Below are 25,639 nucleotides of genomic sequence, written 5' to 3'. Positions count from 1 at the left end.
TACAGCTAAACCTTTTATTAATGTTGCATCAGGAGGACATGTTGAGGTTTTTTGATGTCTTCACAGCACTTCAACCTGCCAATGTAGTCAATTCATTGGTTGTTGATATCAAACATGGATCCTAACACCAACTGTTGGCTGCAAATGCCACCTTCAAACTTCCATCTGGAGTTTTCTTGACAGGGCTGGTGTTAGGACTGGACCCAGGAGCAGACACCCAGACAGTATGGAAGGTTTAAAGGGGTTTTATTCCACGCATACACACACACACAGGGGGATGATGGGCGGCCACAGCAGGAACGGGTGGGTGAGATGGCAGAAGAGACCGGAGACACAGAGGCACAGGAGAGCGGACACAGGAAGCCAAACTGCACAAGGGACCCTGGGGCACAGGAGAGAAACGGTTAGACAAGGGGACAGGCACAGGGAAAACACAAGAGGGCTTGAAGTTGCCTAACTCAATACTGAGAGGAGCCACGAGAGTTACCACCACATAGGCTGAAACAATCTGGCGAGGAATGGGAGGAAGACCGGGGTTCTTGAAGACTGAGGCATGATGAATGATTGAGAGCAGGTGAGACAGCAGGCAGCAGGTGAGGAGAATGGAGGCCGCACCCTCAGACACACAGGGAAGGGGGAGGAGCAAAGGGAGCAGGAGGGGAGCAGAGCCATGACATTTCTGTTCCTGCTTTTGGCTGCTTGGGATTTTATTCCAATGGAGTTTCTCTTCTCAGAATTGCTAGAAATCAAAGCTTCACCTTACCAAGGTAAGAGTTTATATTTTGTGCTAACCTGTATATTGTGAGTTGATGTTTTTAAAATACATCATAATGCTTTTATTTTGACAGATAATTATGATTGCAATATGATTGGGAGTGATTTTTTTGCATCATAAGTTTAAATTTAACGTGGCGATGTTTTTGAGCTGCTGTCTTGGCTGCTATTTTTTCTGTTAATTTTTATGTCTTTGAATGGCTGAGACTTTTCCCATTGGTTGTTGTTTGGCACTTGTATGATTCTTTAATGGTGAAATATGAACACTCATGGTTGAGCATCTTGAGTGTGTTGTGGCTGAATTGGTTATGCAACAGATAGCTGCCTATGTTGCTATTCTGCTTTGCCATATTATTGTCTCTGTTATTACTATCTCCTTCCCTCTGCTTGTACTGAGTGGTGAGAAGTTTTCCTATTGCTTTTTGTTGTTATTAAAGACAGCACTGGCTCACTGCATTTGTATGTTGATCTTCACTTTTGTTGATTTAGTTTGATCTGCTGTAGGTGGTAAAGTGTACATACCAACAGCAGTAATGGATTTGGATGAATTGGGAAAATCTGTCATCGCTGGGATATGAGGCAGTCTGAAATTAAAAATGAAATGAGTTGGTCATTGCATACAGTTTTTGCCTGTATATTGCAGCCATCAATTCTACTGTGTGCTTTAAAAGTGAGTTTTAAGTAAAAGGAGTTATTTGAGACTGTGTGACTGTAAAGAGTCACAATATTTTTGTTTATCTGTTTTGAAGCTAATTACACCAGCCTGCCTCTCAGGATCTTGAACTTGAAACAGAGAGAAAGAAGAGAACAGGGTTTTTAGTGAGGGCTGATATTAAACCACATCACTGTGTACTGGCAGCGCAGTAATACACAGCTGAGTCTGACAGATTCACACTCTGAATAGTCAGACCTCCTGCTTGGATGTCTTTTCTTGTAATCTTAAACCGATCTTCAAACTGTTTCTCATATGTGGGGTCAGTGCCAGGGTAGCCGTATCCAATTAAATTCATCAGACCGCTCTCTGTTTGCTGGTACCAGAGCATTACATTAAGGCTGCTATCATTGTGACTGCATTTAAAGTCCACTTCAGTATTTTTAGTGACTATTTTTGGAGGAGACGGCTGAAACGTCACACTCTTAGCTCGGCCTCGATCTGTGGGGAAAGCACACATTAAGAATAGTTGTTGATACAGAAGCAACTGTGGAAAAAAAACATCAATATAGTTTGAAGGTAATTTCATTACATGGCAACAAGAGGAGAAGAAATCCGATCACAACTGGAGACATCCTCCAGGTTTGCTCTGCTGCAGGAGAAACACAGCTTCCACCAGTGAGAGTCAGTGTAAAGAGAGACACTGCCTCATCTGCAAATGTCTCATTCACAGGAAGGTGAGGGTTTTTAGTGAGGGAGTGGCATTAAACCACATCACTGTGTACTGCCAGCGCAGTAATACAGAGCCATGTCTGATAGATTCACACTCTGAATAATCAGAGCTCCTGTTTGGATGTCTTTTCTTGTAATCTCAAACCGATCTTTAAACTCTTTCTCATATGTGGGTTCATTGTTAATGTAGCTGTATCCAATTAAATTCACCAGACCACTCTCTGTTTGCTGGTACCAGAGCATTACATCAAGATTATTGTCATCATGACTGCATTTAAAGTCCACTCTGGTCTTTTCGTTGACTATTTTTGGAGGAGACTGCTGAAACGTCACACTCTTAGCTCGGCCTCTATCTGTGGGGAAAGCACACGTTAAGAATAGTTGTTGATACAGAAGCAACTGTGGAAAAAAAAAAGAGAAAGCCATTAATCTTTTCCTGTATAACATTGAGAACACAGTTAAATTGTTGTTTGTAGGTAATTTCATTACATGGCAACAAGAAGAGCAGAAATCCGATCACAACTGGAGACATCCTCCAGGTTTGCTCTGCTGCAGGAGAAACACAGCTTCCACCAGTGAGAGTCAGTGTAAAGAGAGACACTGCCTCAACTGCAAATGTCTCATTCACAGGATGGTGAGGGTTTTTAGTGAGGGAGTGGCATTAAGCCACATCACTGTGTACTGGCAGCGCAGTAATACACAGCCGTGTCTGATAGATTCACACTCTGAATAATCAGAGCTCCTGTTTGGGTGTCATTTCTTGTAATCTTAAACCAACCTTTAAAATGTTTCTCATAGTTAGGCTCACTGCCAGAACTGCTGAATCCAATCAAGCTCATCAAACCTCTCTCTTTTTGCTGGTACCAGAGCATTACATAGAGGGTGTTATCATCATGAATGCATGTAATTTCTACTCTGGCCTTGTCCTCGACTATTCTGGGAAGAGATGGCTGAAATGTCACACTCTTGGCTCGATCTGTGGAGAAAAACACAGATTTTAAAAGTAAATGATACAGAAGCCCCAGTGAAAAAAGGTAAAAGCGTAAAAGTGTCTTTGTAAATTAACAACACAGTTAAATTGCAGTTTTTGCAGCTAATTTCATTACATGGAAGCAAGATAAGCAGAAATGCTATCACAGCTGGAGACATTTTCAAGTTTGTGCTGTTGCAGAAGGGACACAGCCTCCTCCAACGATGTATCAAGAGAGAGCGCCTCAACTGCAAATGTCTCATTCACAGGATGGTGAGGGTTTTTAGTGAGGGAGTGGCATTAAACCACATCACTGTGTACTTGCAGCGCAGTAATACACAGCCGAGTGCGACAGGTTTGCTCTGTGAATCATCAGCGTTCCTCTGGCTGAGTCTTCTCTCGTCAGCTCGAATTGTTCTTCAAACTGATCCTCGTGGCTTTGGCTACCTGTTCCATATCCAGACCCAATGAGGGTCATAGACTGACTGTCCTGTCTTTGCTGATACCAGAGCATTAATAGAAGGCTAGTGTCATCGTGGCTGCAGTTAATCTGAACAGTGGTTTTCTCCTTCACTATCTGGGGAGGAGATTGCTGAAACCTAACAGCGCTCACCTTACCTGTGGAGGAAGCAGAGATTATGTTCAGCATGTTGTATAAATAATGATATAATGACTGCTTTAATGTTCAATTCAGGAGGACATTTCTTAAAATGAAAAAAGATGAAGAGAAGAGCAAAGGTTAGCACAGATGAGGACATGGTCAGGCACTGATGTGAGTAAAGTATTGCACGAAAAAAAATAAGACTCAGGATGAAGAGGGAGGGGGGTTGTGTCTGTGCGGGGGTTAATCATCATCACATCCTCATCATAAAAGCTGCAAACCATGTGCTGTGCCCCCACGTATTGGTTGAATCTATTCCTCAGGACCCTGCTGTATGTAGTTTGGATTCTTAATTATAATTAGCAGACTTTATATGCTCATGTACCCCTTTTCTTGTCGTATTACCGGTGCAGCAAAGTGCTGTCAGCCTCCAACATTTGAATTCTCCACAATCTCAAATGACTAGAACCCAGAGCCACAGCTGTTATTGTTCCCATGTCGTAGGAGGTTTTTAGTGAAGCAGTTGTATTAAACCACATCACTGTGTGCTAGCAGCGCAGAAATACACAGCTGAGTCTGACAGATTCGCTGTTGGAATGATCAGAGATCCTTTCTGTGTGCCGCTTTTTATCTGGAATCTGTCTTTAAACTGGACCTCGTAGTTTGGTTCACCATTGGGGACTGAGTACCCAATGAGGCTCATAGACCCACTGCTCGGCTTGTGTTGGTACCACAGCATATATTGGAGGTTGCTGTCATCGTGACTGCAATCAATCGTGACCTCCTTGGTCCCGTCCTTCACAAGTTGAGCAGAGGACTGTTCAAAGGTAACACTCTGCACTTTTCCTGTGAACAAGGTCAATTTATGTCATTAAGGTAAAGTCTGAATTCAAGCAATTTGTAGGAAGTCATTTGAAATTTGTTGTCCCATAAGCACAGAGTGGTGCTGATTACAGAGACAACAGTACTTAATATTCTTTTAAAAAGTAATATATCAGTGATTCAGGCTTACTTGTAAGAAGGAGCAGTAAAAATCCAAATGTGCATAAAGCTGGAGGCATCCTGGAAACTAAAGTTAAATCAACACCTGTGTAACAGCAACAAATAACAAAAAGAAATGCACAATTGTTTCCATATCAACTTTACAATGACAGCATTTACTGAAATCTGGTGTCAGAGGTGCAACATTTGCATGTTCCTCCGGTCTGACAAACTTATTGCAGATTAAATGAGAGATGACTTCCCTTCTCCATAAGTCACACCTCCTCTTCTCCACCTTCTTCCTCTGCTCAGCTCCTCTTGTCAAAAAACCCCCACTAACACTCTAATTTATAGTTTTTAATGTATACTGCCTCCACCTTACAAGTTATTTGTTTATTCCCTTTATAGATCTTCTGGTTACTTGTAAGGGCTTTTGTAAACAAAGTTGTTTAAAAACTTCAATGCAGTGCCTTTTTACAAATAAGCCAGGGTTATCTGTAGGTTTTCATCCTCACCAAAGATCATCTGTGATCCAAAGAGCATCTATTATTTTCAGATATTTATAATTAGCTTAACTTCCTATAATTCATCCGACATCTTTTATTACATTAAAAAACTTAATACCAATTTATTGATGATAATTGTGATTACTTTAATGGGATAATATGTGTTCATGTATATAAATGGAGAATACTATCCCTATAACTTCAATATTCAGTGAATGAATTTATACAATATATCTCTGTTTACTGACAAACAAAAGTGTGTTCAATTAATTAATCACCTACTGAGGTGATTGGATGAAAACCAGCTAATTGAGCCAAGGTGGAATCTGATTGGTCAACACTGTCTTTTTAAACTGACAATGCCCCGCCCACTCGTTAGAGTTTTTAAAAGTTTAAAGGTAAACGTTTTAATTAGCGTTGCTTCAGGAGGACATGTGGAGGTTTTTTGATGTCTTCACAGCACTTCAACCTGCCAATGTAGTCAATTCATCGGTTGTTGATATCAAACATGGATCCTAACACCAACGGTTGGCTGCAAAGGCCACCTTCAAACTTCCATCCAGAGTTTTCCGTTCCTGCTTTTGGCTGTTTGGGATTTTATTCCAATGGAGTTTCTCTTCTCGGAATTGCTAGAAATCAAAGCTTCACCCCAGCAAGGTAAGAGTTTATGTTTTGTGCTATGTGATAATTCTTGAGCTGCTATTTTTTTCTGTTAATTGTTATGTCTTTGAATGGCTGAGACTTTTCCCATTGGTTGTTGTTTGGCACTTGTATGATTCTTTAATAGTGAAATATGAAAACTCAAGGTTGAGCATCTTGAGTGTGTTGTGGCTGAATTGGTTATGCAACAGATTGCTGCCTATGTTGCTATTCTGCTTTGCCATATTATTGTCTCTGTTATTACTATCTCCTTCCCTCTGCTTGTACTGAGGGGTGAAAAGTTTTCCTATAGCTTTTTGTTGTTATAAAAGACAGCACTGGCTCACTGCATTTGTATTTTGAGCTTCACTTTTGTTGATTTAGTTTGATCTGCTGTAGGTGGTAAAGTGTACATACCAACAGCAGTAATGGATTTGGATAAATTGGGGAAATCTGTCATAGCTGGGATATGAGGCAGTCTGAAATTAAAAATGAAATGAGTTGGTCATTGCATACAATTTTGCCTGTATATTGCAGCCATCAATTCTATTGTGTGCTCTAAAAGTGAGTTTTAAGTAAAAGGACTTCTTTGAGACTGTGTGACTGTAAAGAGTCACATTATTTTTGTTTATCTGTTTTGAAGCTATTTACACCAGCCTGCCTCTCAGGATCTTGAACTTGAAACAGAGAGAAAGAAGAGAACAGGGTTTTTAGTGAGGGCTGATATTAAACCACATCACTGTGTACTGGCAGCGCAGTAATACACAGCTGAGTCTGACAGATTCACACTCTGAATAATCAGAGCTCCTGCTTGGGTGTCATTTCTTGTAATCTTAAACCGATCTTTAAACTCTTTCTCATATGTGGGTTCATTGTTAATGTAGCTGTATCCAATTAAATTCATCAGACCACTCTCTGTTTGCTGGTACCAGAGCATTACATCAAGATTATTGTCATCATGACTGCATTTAAAGTCCACTCTGGTCTTTTTAGTGACTATTTTTGGAGGAGACTGCTGAAACGTCACACTCTTAGCTCGGCCTCGATCTGATGGGAAAGCACACATTAAGAATAGTTGTTGATACATAAGCAACTGTGGAAAAAAAAAAAAAAAAAGAGAAAGCCATTAATCTTTTCCTGTATAATATTGAGAACACAGTTAAATTGTTGTCTGTAGGTAATTTCATTACATGGCAACAAGAAGAGAAGAAATCCGATCACAACTGGAGACATCCTCCAGGTTTGCTCTGCAGCAAGAGAAACACAGCTTCCACCAGTGAGAGTCAGTGTAAAGAGAGACACTGCCTCATCTGCAAATGTCTCATTCACAGGAAGGTGAGGGTTTTTAGTGAGGGAGTGGCATTAAACCGCATCACTGTGTACTGGTAGCGCAGTAATACACAGCCGTGTCTGATAGATTCACACTCTGAATAATCAGAGCTCCTATTTTGACTTCTGTTCTTGTAATCTCAAACCGATCGTTAAACTGTTTCTCATAGTTAGGCTCACTGCCAGAACTGCTGAATCCAATCAAGCTCATCAAACCTCTCTCTTTTGCTGGTACCAGAGCATTACATAGAGGTTGTTATCATTAAGACTGCATGTAATTTCTACTCTGGCCTTGTCCTCGACTATTCTAGGAAGAGATGGCTGAAATGTCACACTCTTGGCTCGATCTGTGGGAAAAACACAGATTTTAAAAGTAAATGATACAGAAGCCCCAGTGAAAAAAGGTAAAATGTCTTTGTAAATTAACAACACAGTTAAATTGGAGTTTTTGCAGCTAATTTCATTAGATGGAAGCAAGATGAGCAGAAATGATATCACGGCTGGAGACATTTTCAAATTTGTGCTGTTGCAGGAGGGACACAGCCTCCTCCAACAATGTATTAAGAGAGAGCGCCTCAACTGCAAATGTCTCATTCACAGGATGGTGAAGGTTTTTAGTGAGGGAGTGGCATTAAATCACATCACTGTGTACTTGCAGCGCAGTAATACACAGCCGAGTGCGACAGGTTTGCTCTGTGAATCATCAGCGTTCCTCTGGCTGTGCCTTCTCTTGTCAGCTTGAATTGTTCTTCAAACTGATCCTCGTAGCTTTGGCTACCTGTTCCATATCCAGACCCAATGAGGGTCATAGACAGACTGTCCTGTCTTTGCTGATACCAGAGCATTAATAGAAGGCTAGTGTCATCGTGGCTGCAGTTAATCTGAACAGTGGTTTTCTCCTTCACTATCTGGGGAGGAGATTGCTGAAACCTAACAGCGCTCACTTTACCTGTGGAGGAAGCAGAGATTATGTTCAGCATGTTATATAAATAATGATATAACGACTACTTTAATGTTCAATTCAGGATGACATTTCTTACAATGAAAACAGATAAAGAGAAGAGCAAAGATTAGCACAGATGAGGACATGGTCAGGCACTGATGTGAGTAAAGTATTGCACGAAGAAAAATAAGGCTCAGGATGAAGAGGGAGGGGGGTTGTGTCTGTGTGTGGGTTAATCATCATCACATCCTCATCATAAAAGCTGCAAACCATGTGCTGTGCCTCCACCTATTGGTTGAATCTATTCCTCAGGACCCTGCTGTATGTAGTTTGGATTCTTAATTATAATTAGCAGACTTTATATGGTCATGTACCCCTTTTCCTGTCGTATTACCGGTGCAGCAAAGTGCTGTCAGCCTCCAACATTTGAATTCTCCACAATCTCAAATGACTAGAACCCAGAGCCACAGCTGTTATTGTTCCCATGTCGTAGGAGGTTTTTAGTGAAGCACTTGTATTAAACCACATCACTGTGTGCTAGCAGCGCAGAAATACACAGCTGAGTCTGACAGATTCGCTGTTGGAATGATCAGAGATCCTTTCTGTGTGCCGCTTTTTATCTGGAATCTGTCTTTAAACTGGACCTCGTAGTTTGGTTCACCATTGGCGACTGCGTACCCAATGAGGCTCATAGACCCACTGCCCGGCTTGTGTTGGTACCACAGCATATATTGGAGGCTGCTGTCATCGTGACTGCAATCAATCGTGACCTCCTTGGTCCCGTCCTTCACAACTTGAGCAGAGGACTGTTCAAAGGTAACACTCTCCACTTTTCCTGTGAACAAGGTCAATTTATGTCATTAAGGTAAAGTCTGAATTCAAGCAATTTGTAGGAATTCATTTAATATGTGTTGTCCCATAAGCACAGAGTGGTGCAGATTACAGAGACAACAGTACTTAATATTCTTTTAAAATGTAATATATCAGTGAGTCGGGCTTACTTGTAAGAACGAGCAGTAAAAATCCAAATGTGTATAAAGCTGGAGGCATCCTGGAAACTAAAGTTAAATCAACACCTGTGTAACAGCAACAAATAACAAAAAGAAATGCACAATTGTTTCCATATCAACTTTACAATAACAGCATTTACTGAAATCTGGTGTCAGAGGTGCAACATTCAAATGTTCCTCCGGTCTGACAAACTTTTTGCAGATTAAATGAGAGATGACTTCCCTTCTCCATATGTCACACCTCCTCTTCCCCACCTTCTTCCTCTGCTCAGCTCCTCTTGTAAAAAGTGCTGCACTTTTATTTTTCACAAATGAATACACTTAAATTACTATTGGTTTTGCTCAGTATAATGGCTGAAGTTAGAAAATCTGAAGTTTTTGACCTTTTATACTAATAATCATCATAATAATCAATCAATAATCAATAATGATACTAATAATCTGTCTTCTAAAACTAATTTGTAGTTGTATTATTGAACATTTTTAATTCATCATATTGTAGGTTTATGTATACTGCCTCCTGCTTAGAACCTCTTTTTATATTCTTTTCATAGATTTTCTTTTTACTTCTAAGAATTTAGTAAATAAAGTTCAAATCTTTAATGCAGTCCTTTTTTCTTTTACAAATAACCCAGGGTTATCTGTAGGTTTTCATCCCCAACAAAAACCATCTGTGATCCAAAGAGCATCTATTATTTTCATATATATATTTATAATTAACTTAACTTCCTCTAATTTATTTTTTTAATTAATTCACTACATTAAAAATCTTAATACCAGTTTATGCTTGATGATAATTGTGATTACTTTAATGGGATAATATTTGTTCATGTATATAAATGGAGAATACTATCCCTATAACTTTCATATTTTGAATGAATTTATACAATATATCTCTGTTTACTGAAAAACGGAAGTGTATTCAATTAATTAATTACCTGCTGAGGTGATTGGATGAAAACCAGGTAATTGAGCCATGGTGGACCCTGATTGGTCAACATCGTCTTTTTAAACTGACAATGCCCCGCCCACTCGTTACACAGTAGAAAATACAGTAAATTAAGCTAGTTTTTAAAAGTTTACAGCTAAATCTTTTATTAATGTTGCATCAGGAGTACATGTGGAGGTTTTTTGATGTCTTCACAGCACTTCAACCTGCCAATGTAGTCAATTCATCGGTTGTTGATATCAAACATGGATCCTAACACCAACGGTTGGCTGCAAATGCCACCTTCAAACTTCCATCCGGAGTTTTCTGTTCCTGCTTTTGGTTGCTTGGGATTTTATTCCAATGGGATTTCTCTTCTCGGAATTGCTAGAAATCAAAGCTTCACCTTACCAAGGTAAGAGTTTATGTTTTGTGCTAACCTGTATATTGTGAGTTGATGTTTTTAAAATACACCATAATGCTTTTATTTTGACAGATAATTATGATTGCAATATGATTGGGAGTGATTTTTTTGCATCATAGGTTTGAATTTAACGTGACAATGTTTTTGAGCTGCTGTCTTGGCTGCTATTTTTTCTGTTAATTGTTATGTCTTTGAATGGCTGAGACTTTTCCCATTGGTTGTTGTTTGGCACTTGTATGATTCTTTAATGGTGAAATATGAACACTCATGGTTGAGCATCTTGAGTGTGTTGTGGCTGAAATGGTTATGCAACAGATTTCTGCCTATGTTGCTATTCTGCTTTGCCATATTATTGTCTCTGTTATTACTATCTCCTTCCCTCTGCTTGTGCAAAGTGGTGAGAAGTTTTCCTATAGCTTTTTGTTGTTATTAAAGACATCACTGGCTCACTGCATTTGTATTTTGATCTTCACTTTTGTTGATTTAGTTTGATCTGCTGTAGGTGGTAAAGTGTACATACCAACAGCAGTAATGGATTTGGATAAATTGGGAAAATCTGTCATAGCTGGGATATGAGGCAGTCTGAAATTAAAAATGAAATGAGTTTGTCAGTGCATACAATTTGTGCCTGTATATTGCAGCCATCAATTCTACTGTGTGCTTTAAAAGTGAGTTTTAAGTAAAAGGACTTCTTTGAGACTGTGTGACTGTAAAGAGTCACATTATTTTTGTTTATCTATTTTGAAGCTAATTACACCAGCCTGCCTCTCAGGATCTTGAACTTGAAACAGAGAGAAAGAAGAGAACAGGGTTTTTAGTGAGGGCTGATATTAAACCACATCACTGTGTACTGGCAGCGCAGTAATACACAGCTGAGTCTGACAGATTCACACTCTGAATAGTCAGACCTCCTGTTTGGACGTCTTTTCTTGTAATCTTAAACCGATCTTCAAACTCTTTCTCATATGTGGGGTCAGTGCTAGTGTAGCCGTATCCAATTAAATTCATCAGACCGCTCTCTGTTTGCTGGTACCAGAGCATTACGTCAAGATCGCTATCATTGTGACTGCATTTAAAGTCCACTCTGGTCTTTTCGTTGACTATTTTTGGAGGAGACGGCTGAAACGTCACACTCTTAGCTCGGCCTCGATCTGTTGGGAAAGCACACATTAAGAATAGTTGTTGATACAAAAGCAACTGTGGAAAAAAAAACATTAATGTTGTTTGTAGGTAATTTCATTACATGGCAACAAGAAGAGAAGAAATCCGATCACAACTGGAGACATCCTCCAGGTTTGCTCTGCTGCAGGAGAAACACAGCTTCCACCAGTGAGAGTCAGTGTAAATAGAGACTCTGCCTCATCTGCAAATGTCTCATTCACAGGAAGGTGAGGGTTTTTAGTGAGGGAGTGGCATTAAACCACATCACTGTGTACTGCCAGCGCAGTAATACACAGCCGTGTCTGATAGATTCACACTCTGAATAATCAGAGCTCCTGTTTGGATGTCTTTTCTTGTAATCTTAAACCAACCTTTAAAATGTTTCTCATAGTTAGGCTCACTGCCAGAATAGCTGAATCCAATCAAGCTCATCAAACCTCTCTCTTTTTGCTGGTACCAGAGCATTACATAGAGGTTGTTATCATTATGACTGCATGTAATTTCTACTCTGGCCTTGTCCTCGACTATTCTGAGAAGAGACGGCTGAAATGTCACACTCTTGGCTCAATCTGTGGGAAAAACACAGATTTTAAAAGTAAATGATACAGAAGCCCCAGTGAAAAAAGGTAAAAGCGTAAAATGTCTTTGTAAATTAACAACACAATTAAATTGCAGTTTTTGCAGCTAATTTCATTACATGGAAGCAAGATGAGCAGAAATGCTATCACAGCTGGAGACATTTTCAAGTTTGTGCTGTTGCAGGAGGGACACAGCCTCCTCCAACAATGTATCAAGAGAAAGAGCCTCAACTGCAAATGTCTCATTCACAGGATGGTGAGGGTTTTTAGTGAGGGAGTGGCATTAAACCACATCACTGTGTACTTGCAGCGCAGTAATACACAGCCGAGTGCGACAGGTTTGCTCTGTGAATCATCAGCGTTCCTCTGGCTGTGCCGTCTCTCGTCAGCTCGAATTGTTCTTCAAACTGATCCTCGTAGTTTTGGCTACCTGTTCCATATCCATACCCAATGAGGGTCATAGACTGACTGTCCTGTCTTTGCTGATACCAGAGCATTATAGGAAGGCCAGTATCATCGTGGCTGCAGTTAATCTGAACAGTGGTTTTCTCCTTCACTATCTGGGGAGGAGATTGTTGAAACCTAACAGCGCTCACTTTACCTGTGGAGGAAGCAGAGATAATGTTCAGCATGTTGTATAAATAATGATATAATGACTGCTTTAATGTCCAATTCAGGATGACATTTCTTACAGTGAAAACAGATGAAGAGAAGAGCAAAGATTAGCACAGATGAGGACATGGTCAGGCACTGATGTGAGTAAAGTATTGCACGAAGAAAAATAAGGCTCAGGATGAAGAGGGAGGGGGGTTGTGTCTGTGCGTGGGTTAATCATCATCACATCCTCATCATAAAAGGCGCAAACCATGTGCTGTGCCTCCACCTATTGGTTGAATCTATTCCTCAGGACCCTGCTGTATGTAGTTTGGATTCTTAATTATTATTAGCAGACTTTATATGCTCATGTACCCCTTTTCCTGTCGTATTACCGGTGCAGCAAAGTGCTGTCAGCCTCCAACATTTGATTTCTCCGCGATCTCAAATGACTAGAACCCAGAGCCACAGCTGTTATTGTTCCCATGTCGTAGGAGGTTTTTAGTGAAGCAGTTGTATTAAACCACATCACTGTGTGCTAGCAGCGCAGAAATACACCGCTGAGTCTGACAGATTCGCTGTTGGAATGATCAGAGATCCTTTCTGCATGCCGCTTTTTATCTGGAATCTGTCTTTAAACTGGACCTCGTAGTTTGGTTCACCCACGAGGACTGAGTACCCAATGAGGCTCATAGACCCACTGCCCGGCTTGTGTTGGTACCACAGCATAGTTTGGAGGATGCTGTCATCGTGACTGCAATCAATCGTGACCTCCTTGGTCCCGTCCTTCACAAGTTGAGCAGAGGACTGTTCAAAGGTAACACTCTCCACTTTTCCTGTGAACAAGGTCAATTTATGTCATTAAGGTAAAGTCTGAATTCAAGCAATTTGTAGGAATTCATTTAAAATGTGTTGTCCCATAAGCACAGAGTGGTGCAGATTACAGAGACAACAGTACTTAATATTCTTTAAAAAGTAATATATCAGTGAGTCAGGCTTACTTGTAAGAAGGAGCAGTAAAAATCCAAATGTGTATAAAGCTGGAGGCATCCTGGAAACTAAAGTTAAATCAACACCTGTGTAACAGCAACAAATAACAAAAAGAAATGCACAATTGTTTCCATATCAACTTTACAATGACAGCATTTACTGAAATCTGGTGTCAGAGGTGCAACATTCAAATGTTCCTCCGGTCTGACAAACTTATTGCAGATTAAATGAGAGATGACTTCCCTTCTCCATATGTCAAACCTCCTCTTCCCCACCTTCTTCCTCTGCTCAGGTCCTCTTGTCAAAAAAACCCCACTAACACTCTAATTTATAGTTTTTAATGTATACTGCCTCCAGCTTACAACTTATTTGTTTATTCTCTTCATAGATTCTCTGGTTTCTTTTAAGAGCTTTTGTAAACAAAGTTGTTCTAAAAACTTCAATGCAGTGCCTTTTTTACTAATAAGCCAGGGTTATCTGTAGGTTTTCATCCCCACCAAAGATCATCTGTGATCCAAAGAGCATCTATTATTTTCAGATATTTATAAATAGCTTAACTTCCTATAATTTATCCAACATCTTTTATTACATTAACAAACTTAATAGCAATTTATTGATGATAATTGTGATTACTTTAATGGGATAATATGTGTTCATGTATATAAATGGAGAATACTATCCCTATAACTGTAATATTCAGTGAATGAATTTATACAATATATCTCTGTTTACTGACAAACAAAAGTGTGTTCAATTAATTAATCACCTGCTGAGGTGATTGGATGAAAACCAGCTAATTGAGCCACGGTGGAATCTGATTGGTCAACATCGTCTTTTTAAACTGACAATGCCCCGCCCACTCGTTACACAGTAGAAAATACAGTAAATTAAGCTAGTTTTAAAAAGTTTGCAGCTAAACGTTTTAATTAGCGTTGCATCAGGAGGACATGTGGAGGTTTTTTGATGTCTTCACAGCACTTCAACCTGCCAATGTAGTCAATTCATTGGTTGTTGATATCAAACATGGATCCTAACACCAATTGTTGGCTGCAAATGCCACCTTCAAACTTCCATCCGGAGTTTTCTGTTCCTGCTTTTGGCTGCTTGGGATTTTATTCCAATGGAGTTTCTCTTCTCAGAATTGCTAGAAATTACATCTTCACCTCAGCAAGGTAAGAGTTTATGTTTTGTGCTAACCTGTATATTGTGAGTTGATGTTTTTAAAATACATCATAATGCCTTTATTTTGACAGATAATTATGATTGCAATATGATTGGGAGTGATTTTTTTGCATCATAAGTTTGAATTTAACGTGGCGATGTTTTTGAGCTGCTGTCTTGGCTGCGATTTCATCTGTTAATTGTTATGTCTTTGAATGGCTGAGACTTTTCCCATTGGTTGTTGTTTGGCACTTGTATGATTCTTTAATGGTGAAATATGAACACTCATGGTTGAGCATCTTGAGTGTGTTGTGGCTGAATTGGTTATGCAACAGATAGCTGCCTATGTTGCTATTCTGCTTTGCCATATTATTGTCTCTGTTATTACTACCTCCTTCCCTCTGCTTGTGCAAAGTGGTGAGAAGTTTTCCTATTGCTTTTTGTTATTAAAGACAGCACTGGCTCACTGCATTTGTATTTTGATCTTCACTTTTGTTGATTTAGTTTGATCTGCTGTAGGTGGTAAAGTGTACATACCAACAGCAGTAATGGATTTGGATGAATTGGGAAAATCTGTCATCGCTGGGATATGAGGCAGTCTGAAATTAAAAATGAAATGAGTTGGTCAGTGCATACAGTTTTTGCCTGTATATTGCAGCCATCAATTCTACTGTGTGCTTTAAAAGTGAGTTTTAAGTAAAAGGAGTTATTTGAGACTGTGTGACTGTAAAGAGTCACAATATTTTTGTTTATCTGTTTTGAAGCTAATTACACCAGCCTGCCTCTCAGGATCTTGAACTTGAAACAGAGAGAAAGAAGAGAACAGGGTTTTTAGTGAGGGCTGATATTAAACCACATCACTGTGTACTGGCAGCGCAGTAATACACAGCTGAGTCTGACAGATTCACACTCTGAATAGTCAGACCTCCTGTTTGGATGTCTTTTCTTGTAATCTTAAACCGATCTTCAAACTGTTTCTCATTTGTGGGGTCACTGCTAGTGTAGCCGTATCCAATTAAATTCATCAGACCGCTCTCTGTTTGCTGGTACCAGAGCATTACGTCAAGATCGCTATCATTGTGACTGCATTTAAAGTCCACTCTGGTCTTTTCGTTGACTATTTTTGGAGGAGACTGCTGAAACGTCACACTCTTAGCTCGGCCTCGATCTGTTGGGAAAGCACACATTAAGAATAGTTGTTGATACAAAAGCAACTGTGGAAAAAAAACATTAATGTTGTTTGTAGGTAATTTCATTACATGGCAACAAGAAGAGAAGAAATCCGATCACAACTGGAGACATCCTCCAGGTTTGCTCTGCTGCAGGAGAAACACAGCTTCCACCAGTGAGAGTCAGTGTAAAGAGAGACACTGCCTCATCTGCAAATGTCTCATTCACAGGAAGGTGAGGGTTTTTAGTGAGGGAGTGGCATTAAGCCACATCACTGTGTACTGCCAGCGCAGTAATACAGAGCCGTGTCTGATAGATTCACACTCTGAATAATCAGAGCTCCTGTTTGGGTGTCATTTCTTGTAATCTTAAACCAACCTTTAAACTGTTTCTCATAGTTAGGCTCATTGCCAGAATAGCTGAATCCAATCAAGCTCATCAAACCTCTCTCTTTTTGCTGGTACCAGAGCATTACATAGAGGTTGTTATCATTATGACTGCATGGAATTTCTACTCTGGCCTTGTCCTCGACTATTCTGGGAAGAGACGGCTGAAATGTCACACTCTTGGCTCGATCTGTGGAGAAAAACACAGATTTTTTTTTTTGAAATGACTAGAACCCAGAGCCACAGCTGTTATTGTTCCCATGTCGTAGGAGGTTTTTAGTGAAGCAGTTGTATTAAACCACATCACTGTGTGGTAGCAGCGCAGAAATACACAGCTGAGTCTGACAGATTCGCTGTTGGAATGATCAGAGATCCTTTCTGCGTGCCGCTTTTTATCTGGAATCTGTCTTTAAACTGGACCTCGTAGTTTGGTTCACCATTGGCGACTGAGTACCCAATGAGGCTCATAGACCCACTGCCCGGCTTGTGTTGGTACCACAGCATATATTGGAGGATGCTGTCATCGTGACTGCAATCAATCGTGACCTCCTTGGTCCCGTCCTTCACAAGTTGAGCAGAGGACTGTTCAAAGGTAACACTCTCCACTTTTCCTGTGAACAAGGTCAATTTATGTCATTAAGGTAAAGTCTGAATTCAAGCAATTTGTAGGAATTCATTTAATATGTGTTGTGCCATAAGCACAGAGTGGTGCTGATTACAGAGACAACAGTACTTAATATTCTTTAAAAAGTAATATATCAGTGAGTCAGGCTTACTTGTAAGAACGAGCAGTAAAAATCCAAATGTGTATAAAGCTGGAGGCATCCTGGAAACTAAAGTTAAATCAACACCTGTGTAACAGCAATAAATAACAAAAAGAAATGCACAATTGTTTCCATATCAACTTTACAATGACAGCATTTACTGAAATCTGGTGTCAGAGGTGCAACATTCAAATGTTCCTCCGGTCTGACAAACTTATTGCAGATTAAATGAGAGATGACTTCCCTTCTCCATAAGTCACACCTCCTCTTCCCCACCTTCTTCCTCTGCTCAGCTCCTCTTGTAAAAAGTGCTGCACTTTTATTTTTCACAAATGAATACACTTAAATTACTATTGGTTTTGCTCAGTATAATGGCTGAAGTTAGAAAATCTGAAGTTTTTGACCTTTTATACTAATAATCATCATAATAATCAATCAATAATCAATAATGATACTAATAATCTGTCTTCTAAAACTAATTTGTAGTTGTATTATTGAACATTTTTAATTCATCATATTGTAGGTCCATGTATACTGCCTCCTGCTTAGAACCTCTTTTTATATTCTTTTCATAGATTTTCTTTTTACTTCTAAGAATTTAGTAAATAAAGTTCAAATCTTTAATGCAGTGCCTTTTTCTTTCTTTTGCAAATAAGCCAGGGTTATCTGTAGGTTTTCATCCCCAACAAAAACCATCTGTGATCCAAAGAGCATCTATTATTTTCATATATATATAATTAACTTAACTTCCTATAATTTTTTTTTTTAATTAATTCATTACATTAAAAATCTTAATACCAGTTTATGCTTGATGATAATTGTGATTACTTTAATGGGATAATATGTGTTCATGTATATAAATGGAGAATACTATCCCTATAACTTTCATATTTTGAATGAATTTACACAATATATCTCTGTTTACTGAAAAACGAAAGTGTATTCAATTAATTAATCACTTTCTGAGGTGATTGGATGAAAACCAGGTAATTGAGCCATGGTGGACCCTGATTGGTCAACACAGTCTTTTTAAACTGACAATGCCCCACCCACTCGTTACACAGAGGAAAATACAGTAAATTAAGCTAGTTTTTAAAAGTTTACAGCTAAACCTTTTATTAATGTTGCATCAGGAGGACATGTGGAGGTTTTTTGATGTCTTCACAGCACTTCAACCTGCCAATGTAGTCAATTCATCGGTTGTTGATATCAAACATGGATCCTAACACCAACGGTTGGCCGCAAATGCCACCTTCAAACTTCCATCCGGAGTTTTCTGTTCCTGCTTTTGGTTGCTTGGGATTTTATTCCAATGGGATTTCTCTTCTCGGAATTGCTAGAAATCAAAGCTTCACCTTACCAAGGTAAGAGTTTATGTTTTGTGCTAACCTGTATATTATGAGTTGATGTTTTTAAAATACATCATAATGCTTTTATTTTGACAGATAATTATGATTGCAATATGGTTGGGAGTGATTTTTTTGCATCATAAGTTTGAATTTAACGTGGCGATGTTTTTGAGCTGCTGTCTTGGCTGCTATTTTTTCTGTTAATTTTTATGTCTTTGAATGGCTGAGACTTTTCCCGTTGGTTGTTGTTTGGCACTTGTATGATTCTTTAATGGTGAAATATGAACACTCATGGTTGAGCATCTTGAGTGTGTTGTGGCTGAATTGGTTATGCAACAGATTGCTGCCTATGTTGCTATTCTGCTTTGCCATATTATTGTCTCTGTTATTACTATCTCCTTCCCTCTGCTTGTGCAAAGTGGTGAGAAGTTTTCCTATAGCTTTTTGTTGTTATTAAAGACATCACTGGCTCACTGCATTTGTATTTTGATCTTCACTTTTGTTGATTTAGTTTGATCTGCTGTAGGTGGTAAAGAGTACATACCAACAGCAGCAATGGATTTGGATAAATTGGGAAAATCTGTCATAGCTGGGATATGAGGCAGTCTGAAATTAAAAATGAAATGAGTTTGTCAGTGCATACAATTTTTGACTGTATATTGCAGCCATCAATTCTACTGTGTGCTTTAAAAGTGAGTTTTAAGTAAAAGGACTTCTTTGAGACTGTGTGACTGTAAAGAGTCACATTATTTTTGTTTATCTGTTTTGAAGCTAATTACACCAGCCTGTCTCTCAGGATCTTGAACTTGAAACAGAGAGAAAGAAGAGAACAGGGTTTTTAGTGAGGGCTGATATTAAACCACATCACTGTGTACTGGCAGCGCAGTAATACACAGCTGAGTCTGACAGATTCACACTCTGAATAGTCAGACCTCCTGTTTGGATGTCTTTTCTTGTAATCTCAAACCGATCTTCAAACTGTTTCTCATATGTGGGGTCAATGCCAGAGTAGCCGTATCCAATTAAATTTATCAGACCACTCTCTGTTTGCCGGTACCAGAGCATTACATCAAGATTATTGTCATCATGACTGCATTTAAAGTCCACTCTGTTCTTTTCGTTGACTATTTTTGGAGGAGACTGCTGAAACGTCACACTCTTAGCTCGGCCTCGATCTGTTGGGAAAGCACACATTAAGAAAAGTTGTTGATACAGAAGCAACTGTGGAAAAAAAACATTAATGTTGTTTGAAGGTAATTTCATTACATGGCAACAAGAAGAGAAGAAATCCGATCACAACTGGAGACATCCTCCAGGTTTGCTCTGCTGCAGGAGAAACACAGCTTCCACCAGTGAGAGTCAGTGTAAAGAGAGACACTGCCTCATCTGCAAATGTCTCATTCACAGGAAGGTGAGGGTTTTTAGTGAGGGAGTGGCATTAAACCGCATCACTGTGTACTGGCAGCGCAGTAATACACAGCCATGTCTGATAGATTCACACTCTGAATAATCAGAGCTCCTATGTTGACTTCTGTTCTTGTAATCTTAAACCAACCTTTAAAATGTTTCTCATAGTTAGGCTCACTGCCAGAACTGCTGAATCCAATCAAGCTCATCAAACCTCTCTCTTTTTGCTGGTACCAGAGCATTACATAGAGGTTGTTATCATCATGAATGCATGTAATTTCTACTCTGGCCTTGTCCTCGACTATTCTGGGAAGAGACGGCTGAAATGTCACACTCTTGGCTCGATCTGTGGGAAAAACACAGATTTTAAAAGTAAATGATACAGAAGAAACAGTGAAAAAAGGTAAAAGCGTAAAATGTCTTTGTTAATTAACAACACAGTTAAATTGCAGTTTTTGCAGCTAATTTCATTACATGGAAGCAAGATGAGCAGAAATGATATCACAGCTGGAGACATTTTCAAGTTTGTGCTGTTGCAGGAGGGACACAGCCTCCTCCAACGATGTATCAAGAGAGAGCGCCTCAACTGCAAATGTCTCATTCACAGGATGGTGAGGGTTTTTAGTGAGGGAGTGGCATTAAACCACATCACTGTGTACTGGCAGCGCAGTAATACACAGCTGAGTCTGACAGATTCACACTCTGAATAGTCAGACCCCCTGTTTGGACGTCTTTTCTTGTAATCTTAAACCGATCTTCAAACTGTTTCTCATATGTGGGGTCAGTGCCAGGGTAGCCGTATCCAATTAAATTCATCAGACCGCTCTCTGTTTGCTGGTACCAGAGCATTACATTAAGGCTGCTATCATTGTGACTGCATTTAAAGTCCACTTCAGTATTTTTAGTGACTATTTTTGGAGGAGACGGCTGAAACGTCACACTCTTAGCTCGGCCTCGATCTGTTGGGAAAGCACACATTAAGAATAGTTGTTGATACAAAAGCAACTGTGGAAAAAAACCATTAATGTTGTTTGTAGGTAATTTCATTACATGGCAACAAGAAGAGAAGAAATCCGATCACAACTGGAGACATCCTCCAGGTTTGCTCTGCTGCAGGAGAAACACAGCTTCCACCAGTGAGAGTCAGTGTAAATAGAGACACTGCCTCATCTGCAAATGTCTCATTCACAGGAAGGTGAGGGTTTTTAGTGAGGGAGTGGCATTAAACCACATCACTGTGTACTTGCAGCGCAGTAATACACAGCCGAGTGCGACAGGTTTGCTCTGTGAATCATCAGCGTTCCTCTGGCTGAGTCTTCTCTCGTCAGCTTGAATTGTTCTTCAAACTGATCCTCGTAGCTTTGGCTACCTGTTCCATATCCATACCCAATGAGGGTTATAGACTGACTGTCCTGTCTTTGCTGATACCAGAGCATTAATAGAAGGCTAGTGTCATCGTGGCTGCAGTTAATCTGAACAGTGGTTTTCTCCTTTACTATCTGGGGAGGAGATTGCTGAAACCTAACAGCGCTCACTTTACCTGTGGAGGAAGCACAGATAATGTTCAGCATGTTGTATAAATAATGATATAATGACTGCTTTAATGTTCAATTCAGGATGACATTTCTTACAATGAAAACAGATAAAGAGAAGAGCAAAGGTTAGCACAGATGAGGACATGGTCAGGCACTGATGTGAGTAAAGTATTGCACGAAGAAAAATAAGACTCAGGATGAAGAGGGAGGGGGGTTGTGTCTGTGCGGGGGTTAATTCATCATCACATCCTCATCATAAAAGCTGCAAACCATGTGCTGTGCCTCCACCTATTGGTTGAATCTATTCCTCAGGACCCTGCTGTATGTAGTTTGGATTCTTAATTATAATTAGCAGACTTTATATGCTCATGTACCCCTTTTCCTGTTGTATTATCGGTGCAGCAAAGTGCTGTCAGCCTCCAACATTTGATTTCTCCACGATCTCAAATGACTAGAACCCAGAGCCACAGCTGTTATTGTTCCTATGTCGTAGGAGGTTTTTAGTGAAGCAGTTGTATTAAACCACATCACTGTGTGCTAGCAGCGCAGAAATACACAGCTGAGTCTGACAGATTCGCTGTTGGAATGATCAGAGATCCTTTCTGCATGCCGCTTTTTATCTGGAATCTGTCTTTAAACTGGACCTCGTAGTTTGGTTCACCATTGAGGACTGAGTACCCAATGAGGCTCATAGACCCACTGCCCGGCTTGTGTTGGTACCACAGCATAGCTCCGAGGCTGCTGTCATCGTGACTGCAATCAATCGTGACCTCCTTGGTCCCGTCCTTCACAACTTGAGCAGAGGACTGTTCAAAGGTAACACTCTCCACTTTTCCTGTGAACAAGGTCAATTTGTGTCATTAAGGTAAAGTCTGAATTCAAGCAATTTGTAGGAATTAATTTAAAATGTGTTGTCCCATAAGCACAGAGTGGTGCAGATTACAGAGACAACAGTACTTAATATTCTTTAAAAAGTAATATATCAGTGAGTCAGGCTTACTTGTAAGAACGAGCAGTAAAAATCCAAATGTGTATAAAGCTGGAGGCATCCTGGAAACTAAAGTTAAATCAACACCTGTGTAACAGCAACAAATAACAAAAAGAAATGCACAATTGTTTCCATATCAACTTTACAATGACAGCATTTACTGAAATCTGGTGTCAGAGGTGCAACATTCAAATGTTCCTCCGGTCTGACAAACTTATTGCAGATTAAATGAGAGATGACTTCCCCTTCTCCATACGTCACACCTCCTCTTCCCCCACCTTCTTCCTCTGCTCAGGTCCTCTTGTCAAAAAAAACCCCACTAACACTCTAATTTATAGTTTTTAATGTATACTGCCTCCAGCTTACAACTTATTTGTTTATTCTCTTCATAGATTCTCTGGTTTCTTGTAAGAGCTTTTGTAAACAAAGTTGTTTAAAAACTTCAATGCAGTGCCTTTTTTACAAATAAGCCAGGGTTATCTGTAGGTTTTCATCCCCACCAAAGATCATCTGTGCTCCAAAGAGCATCTATTATTTTCAGATATTTATAAATAGCTTAACTTCCTATAATTTATCCAACATCTTTTATTACATTAACAAACTTAATAGCAATTTATTGATGATAATTGTGATTACTTTAATGGGATAATATGTGTTCATGTATATAAATGGAGAATACTATCCCTATAACTGTAATATTCAGTGAATGAATTTATACAATATATCTCTGTTTACTGACAAACAAAAGTGTGTTCAATTAATTAATCACCTGCTGAGGTGATTGGATGAAAACCAGCTAATTGAGCCACGGCGGAATCTGATTGGTCAACATCGTCTTTTTAAACTGACAATGCCCCGCCCACTCGTTACACAGTAGAAAATACAGTAAATTAAGCTAGTTTTAAAAAGTTTGCAGCTAAACGTTTTAATTAGCGTTGCATCAGGAGGACATGTGGAGGTTTTTTGATGTCTTCACAGCACTTCAACCTGCCAATGTAGTCAGTTCATTGGTTGTTGATATCAAACATGGATCCTAACACCAATTGTTGGCCGCAAATGCCACCTTCAAACTTCCATCTGGAGTTTTCCGTTCCTGCTTTTGGCTGTTTGGGATTTTATTCCAATGGAGTTTCTCTTCTCAGAATTGCTAGAAATCAAAGCTTCACCTCAGCAAGGTAAGAGTTTATGTTTTGTGCTAACCTGTATATTATGAGTTGATGTTTTTAAAATACATCATAATGCTTTTATTTTGACAGATAATTATGATTGCAATATGATTGGGAGTGATTTTTTTGCATCATAAGTTTGAATTTAACGTGACGATGTTTTTGAGCTGCTGTCTTGGCTGCTATTTCATCTGTTAATTGTTATGTCTTTGAATGGCTGAGACTTTTCCCATTGGTTGTTGTTTGGCACTTGTATGATTCTTTAATGGTGAAATATGAACACTCATGGTTGAGCATCTTGAGTGTGTTGTGGCTGAATTGGTTATGCAACAGATTGCTGCCTATGTTTCTATTCTGCTTTGCCATATTATTGTCTCTGTTATTACTATCTCCTTCCCTCTGCTTGTACTGAGTGGTGAGAAGTTTTCCTATTGCTTTTTGTTGTTATTAAAGACAGCACTGGCTCACTGCATTTGTATTTTGATCTTCACTTTTGTTGATTTAGTTTGATCTGCTGTAGGTGGTAAAGTGTACATACCAACAGCAGTAATGGATTTGGATAAATTGGGAAAATCTGTCATAGCTGGGATATGAGGCAGTCTCAAATTAAAAATGAAATGAGTTGGTCATTGCATACAGTTTGTGCCTGTATATTGCAGCCATCAATTCTACTGTGTGCTTTAAAAGTGAGTTTTAAGTAAAAGGACCTCTTTGAGACTGTGTGACTGTAAAGAGTCACATTATTTTTGTTTATCTGTTTTGAAGCTAATTACACCAGCCTGCCTCTCAGGATCTTGAACTTGAAACAGAGAGAAAGAAGAGAACAGGGTTTTTAGTGAGGGCTGATATTAAACCACATCACTGTGTACTGGCAGCGCAGTAATACACAGCTGAGTCTGACAGATTCACACTCTGAATAGTCAGACCTCCTGTTTGGACGTCTTTTCTTGTAATCTTAAACCGATCTTCAAACTGTTTCTCATATGTGGGGTCACTAGAGTAGAAATATCCAATTAAATTCATCAGACCGCTCTCTGTTTGCTGGTACCAGAGCATTACTGTTAGACTGCTATCATTGTGACTGCATTTAAAGTCCACTTCGGTATTTTTAGTGACTATTTGTAGAGGAGACTGCTGAAACGTCACACTCTTAGCTCGGCCTCGATCTGTTGGGAAAGCACACATTAAGAATAGTTGTTGATACAGAAGCAACTGTGGAAAAAACATTAATGTTGTTTGAAGGTAATTTCATTACATGGCAACAAGAAGAGAAGAAATCCGATCACAACTGGAGACATCCTCCAGGTTTGCTCTGCTGCAGGAGAAACACAGCTTCCACCAGTGAGAGTCAGTGTAAATAGAGACACTGCCTCATCTGCAAATGTCTCATTCACAGGAAGGTGAGGGTTTTTAGTGAGGAGTGGCATTAAACCGCATCACTGTGTACTGCCAGCGCAGTAATACACAGCCGTGTCTGATAGATTCACACTCTGAATAATCAGAGCTCCTATGTTGACTTCTGTTCTTGTAATCTCAAACCGATCGTTAAACTGTTTCTCATAGTTAGGCTCACTGCCAGAACTGCTGAATCCAATCAAGCTCATCAAACCTCTCTCTTTTTGCTGGTACCAGAGCATTACATAGAGGGTGTTATCATCATGAATGCATGTAATTTCTACTCTGGCCTTGTCCTCGACTATTCTAGGAAGAGACAGCTGAAATGTCACACTCTTGGCTCGATCTGTGGGAAAAACACAGATTTTAAAAGTAAATGATACAGAAGCCCCAGTGAAAAAAGGTAAAATGTCTTTGTAAATTAACAACACAGTTAAATTGCAGTTTTTGCAGCTAATTTCATTACATGGAAGCAAGATGAACAGAAATGCTATCATAGCTGGAGA

General features: G+C 39.4%; 1 protein-coding gene, 2 long non-coding RNA genes and 1 gene segment (V, D, J or C); all 4 read right to left on the bottom strand.

Moving 5' to 3' along the window:
* The window catches only part of LOC127360258 (T cell receptor beta chain MC.7.G5), a gene marked incomplete in the record, with an annotated part of 299,553 nt that overhangs the window by 36,970 nt on the left and 236,944 nt on the right, over nt 1-25,639 (bottom strand).
* Nucleotides 1,623-3,557, bottom strand: LOC127360768 (uncharacterized). The gene is made up of 4 exons (XR_007883908.1): nt 3,265-3,557; nt 2,648-3,134; nt 2,019-2,511; nt 1,623-1,927 (listed from the first exon to the last, which is right to left on the bottom strand). It is a non-coding gene; the product is annotated as an uncharacterized LOC127360768 (long non-coding RNA).
* On the bottom strand, nt 4,233-14,038 carry LOC127360532 (T cell receptor alpha variable 5-like). The segment is given in 3 exon segments: nt 4,233-4,477; nt 8,865-8,962; nt 13,824-14,038. Coding segments are annotated over 3 exon segments (357 nt in total).
* Nucleotides 16,446-20,702, bottom strand: LOC127360789 (uncharacterized). Its single transcript, XR_007883921.1, has 3 exons — nt 20,524-20,702; nt 20,198-20,395; nt 16,446-16,521 (listed from the first exon to the last, which is right to left on the bottom strand). It is a non-coding gene; the product is annotated as an uncharacterized LOC127360789 (long non-coding RNA).

Source organism: Dicentrarchus labrax, unplaced genomic scaffold, assembly GCF_905237075.1.
Source record: "Dicentrarchus labrax unplaced genomic scaffold, dlabrax2021, whole genome shotgun sequence".
NCBI lineage: Eukaryota > Metazoa > Chordata > Actinopteri > Moronidae > Dicentrarchus > Dicentrarchus labrax.
Note: the sequence above shows the minus strand (reverse complement) of the source record. Positions and strands in the feature narration are given on the sequence as shown.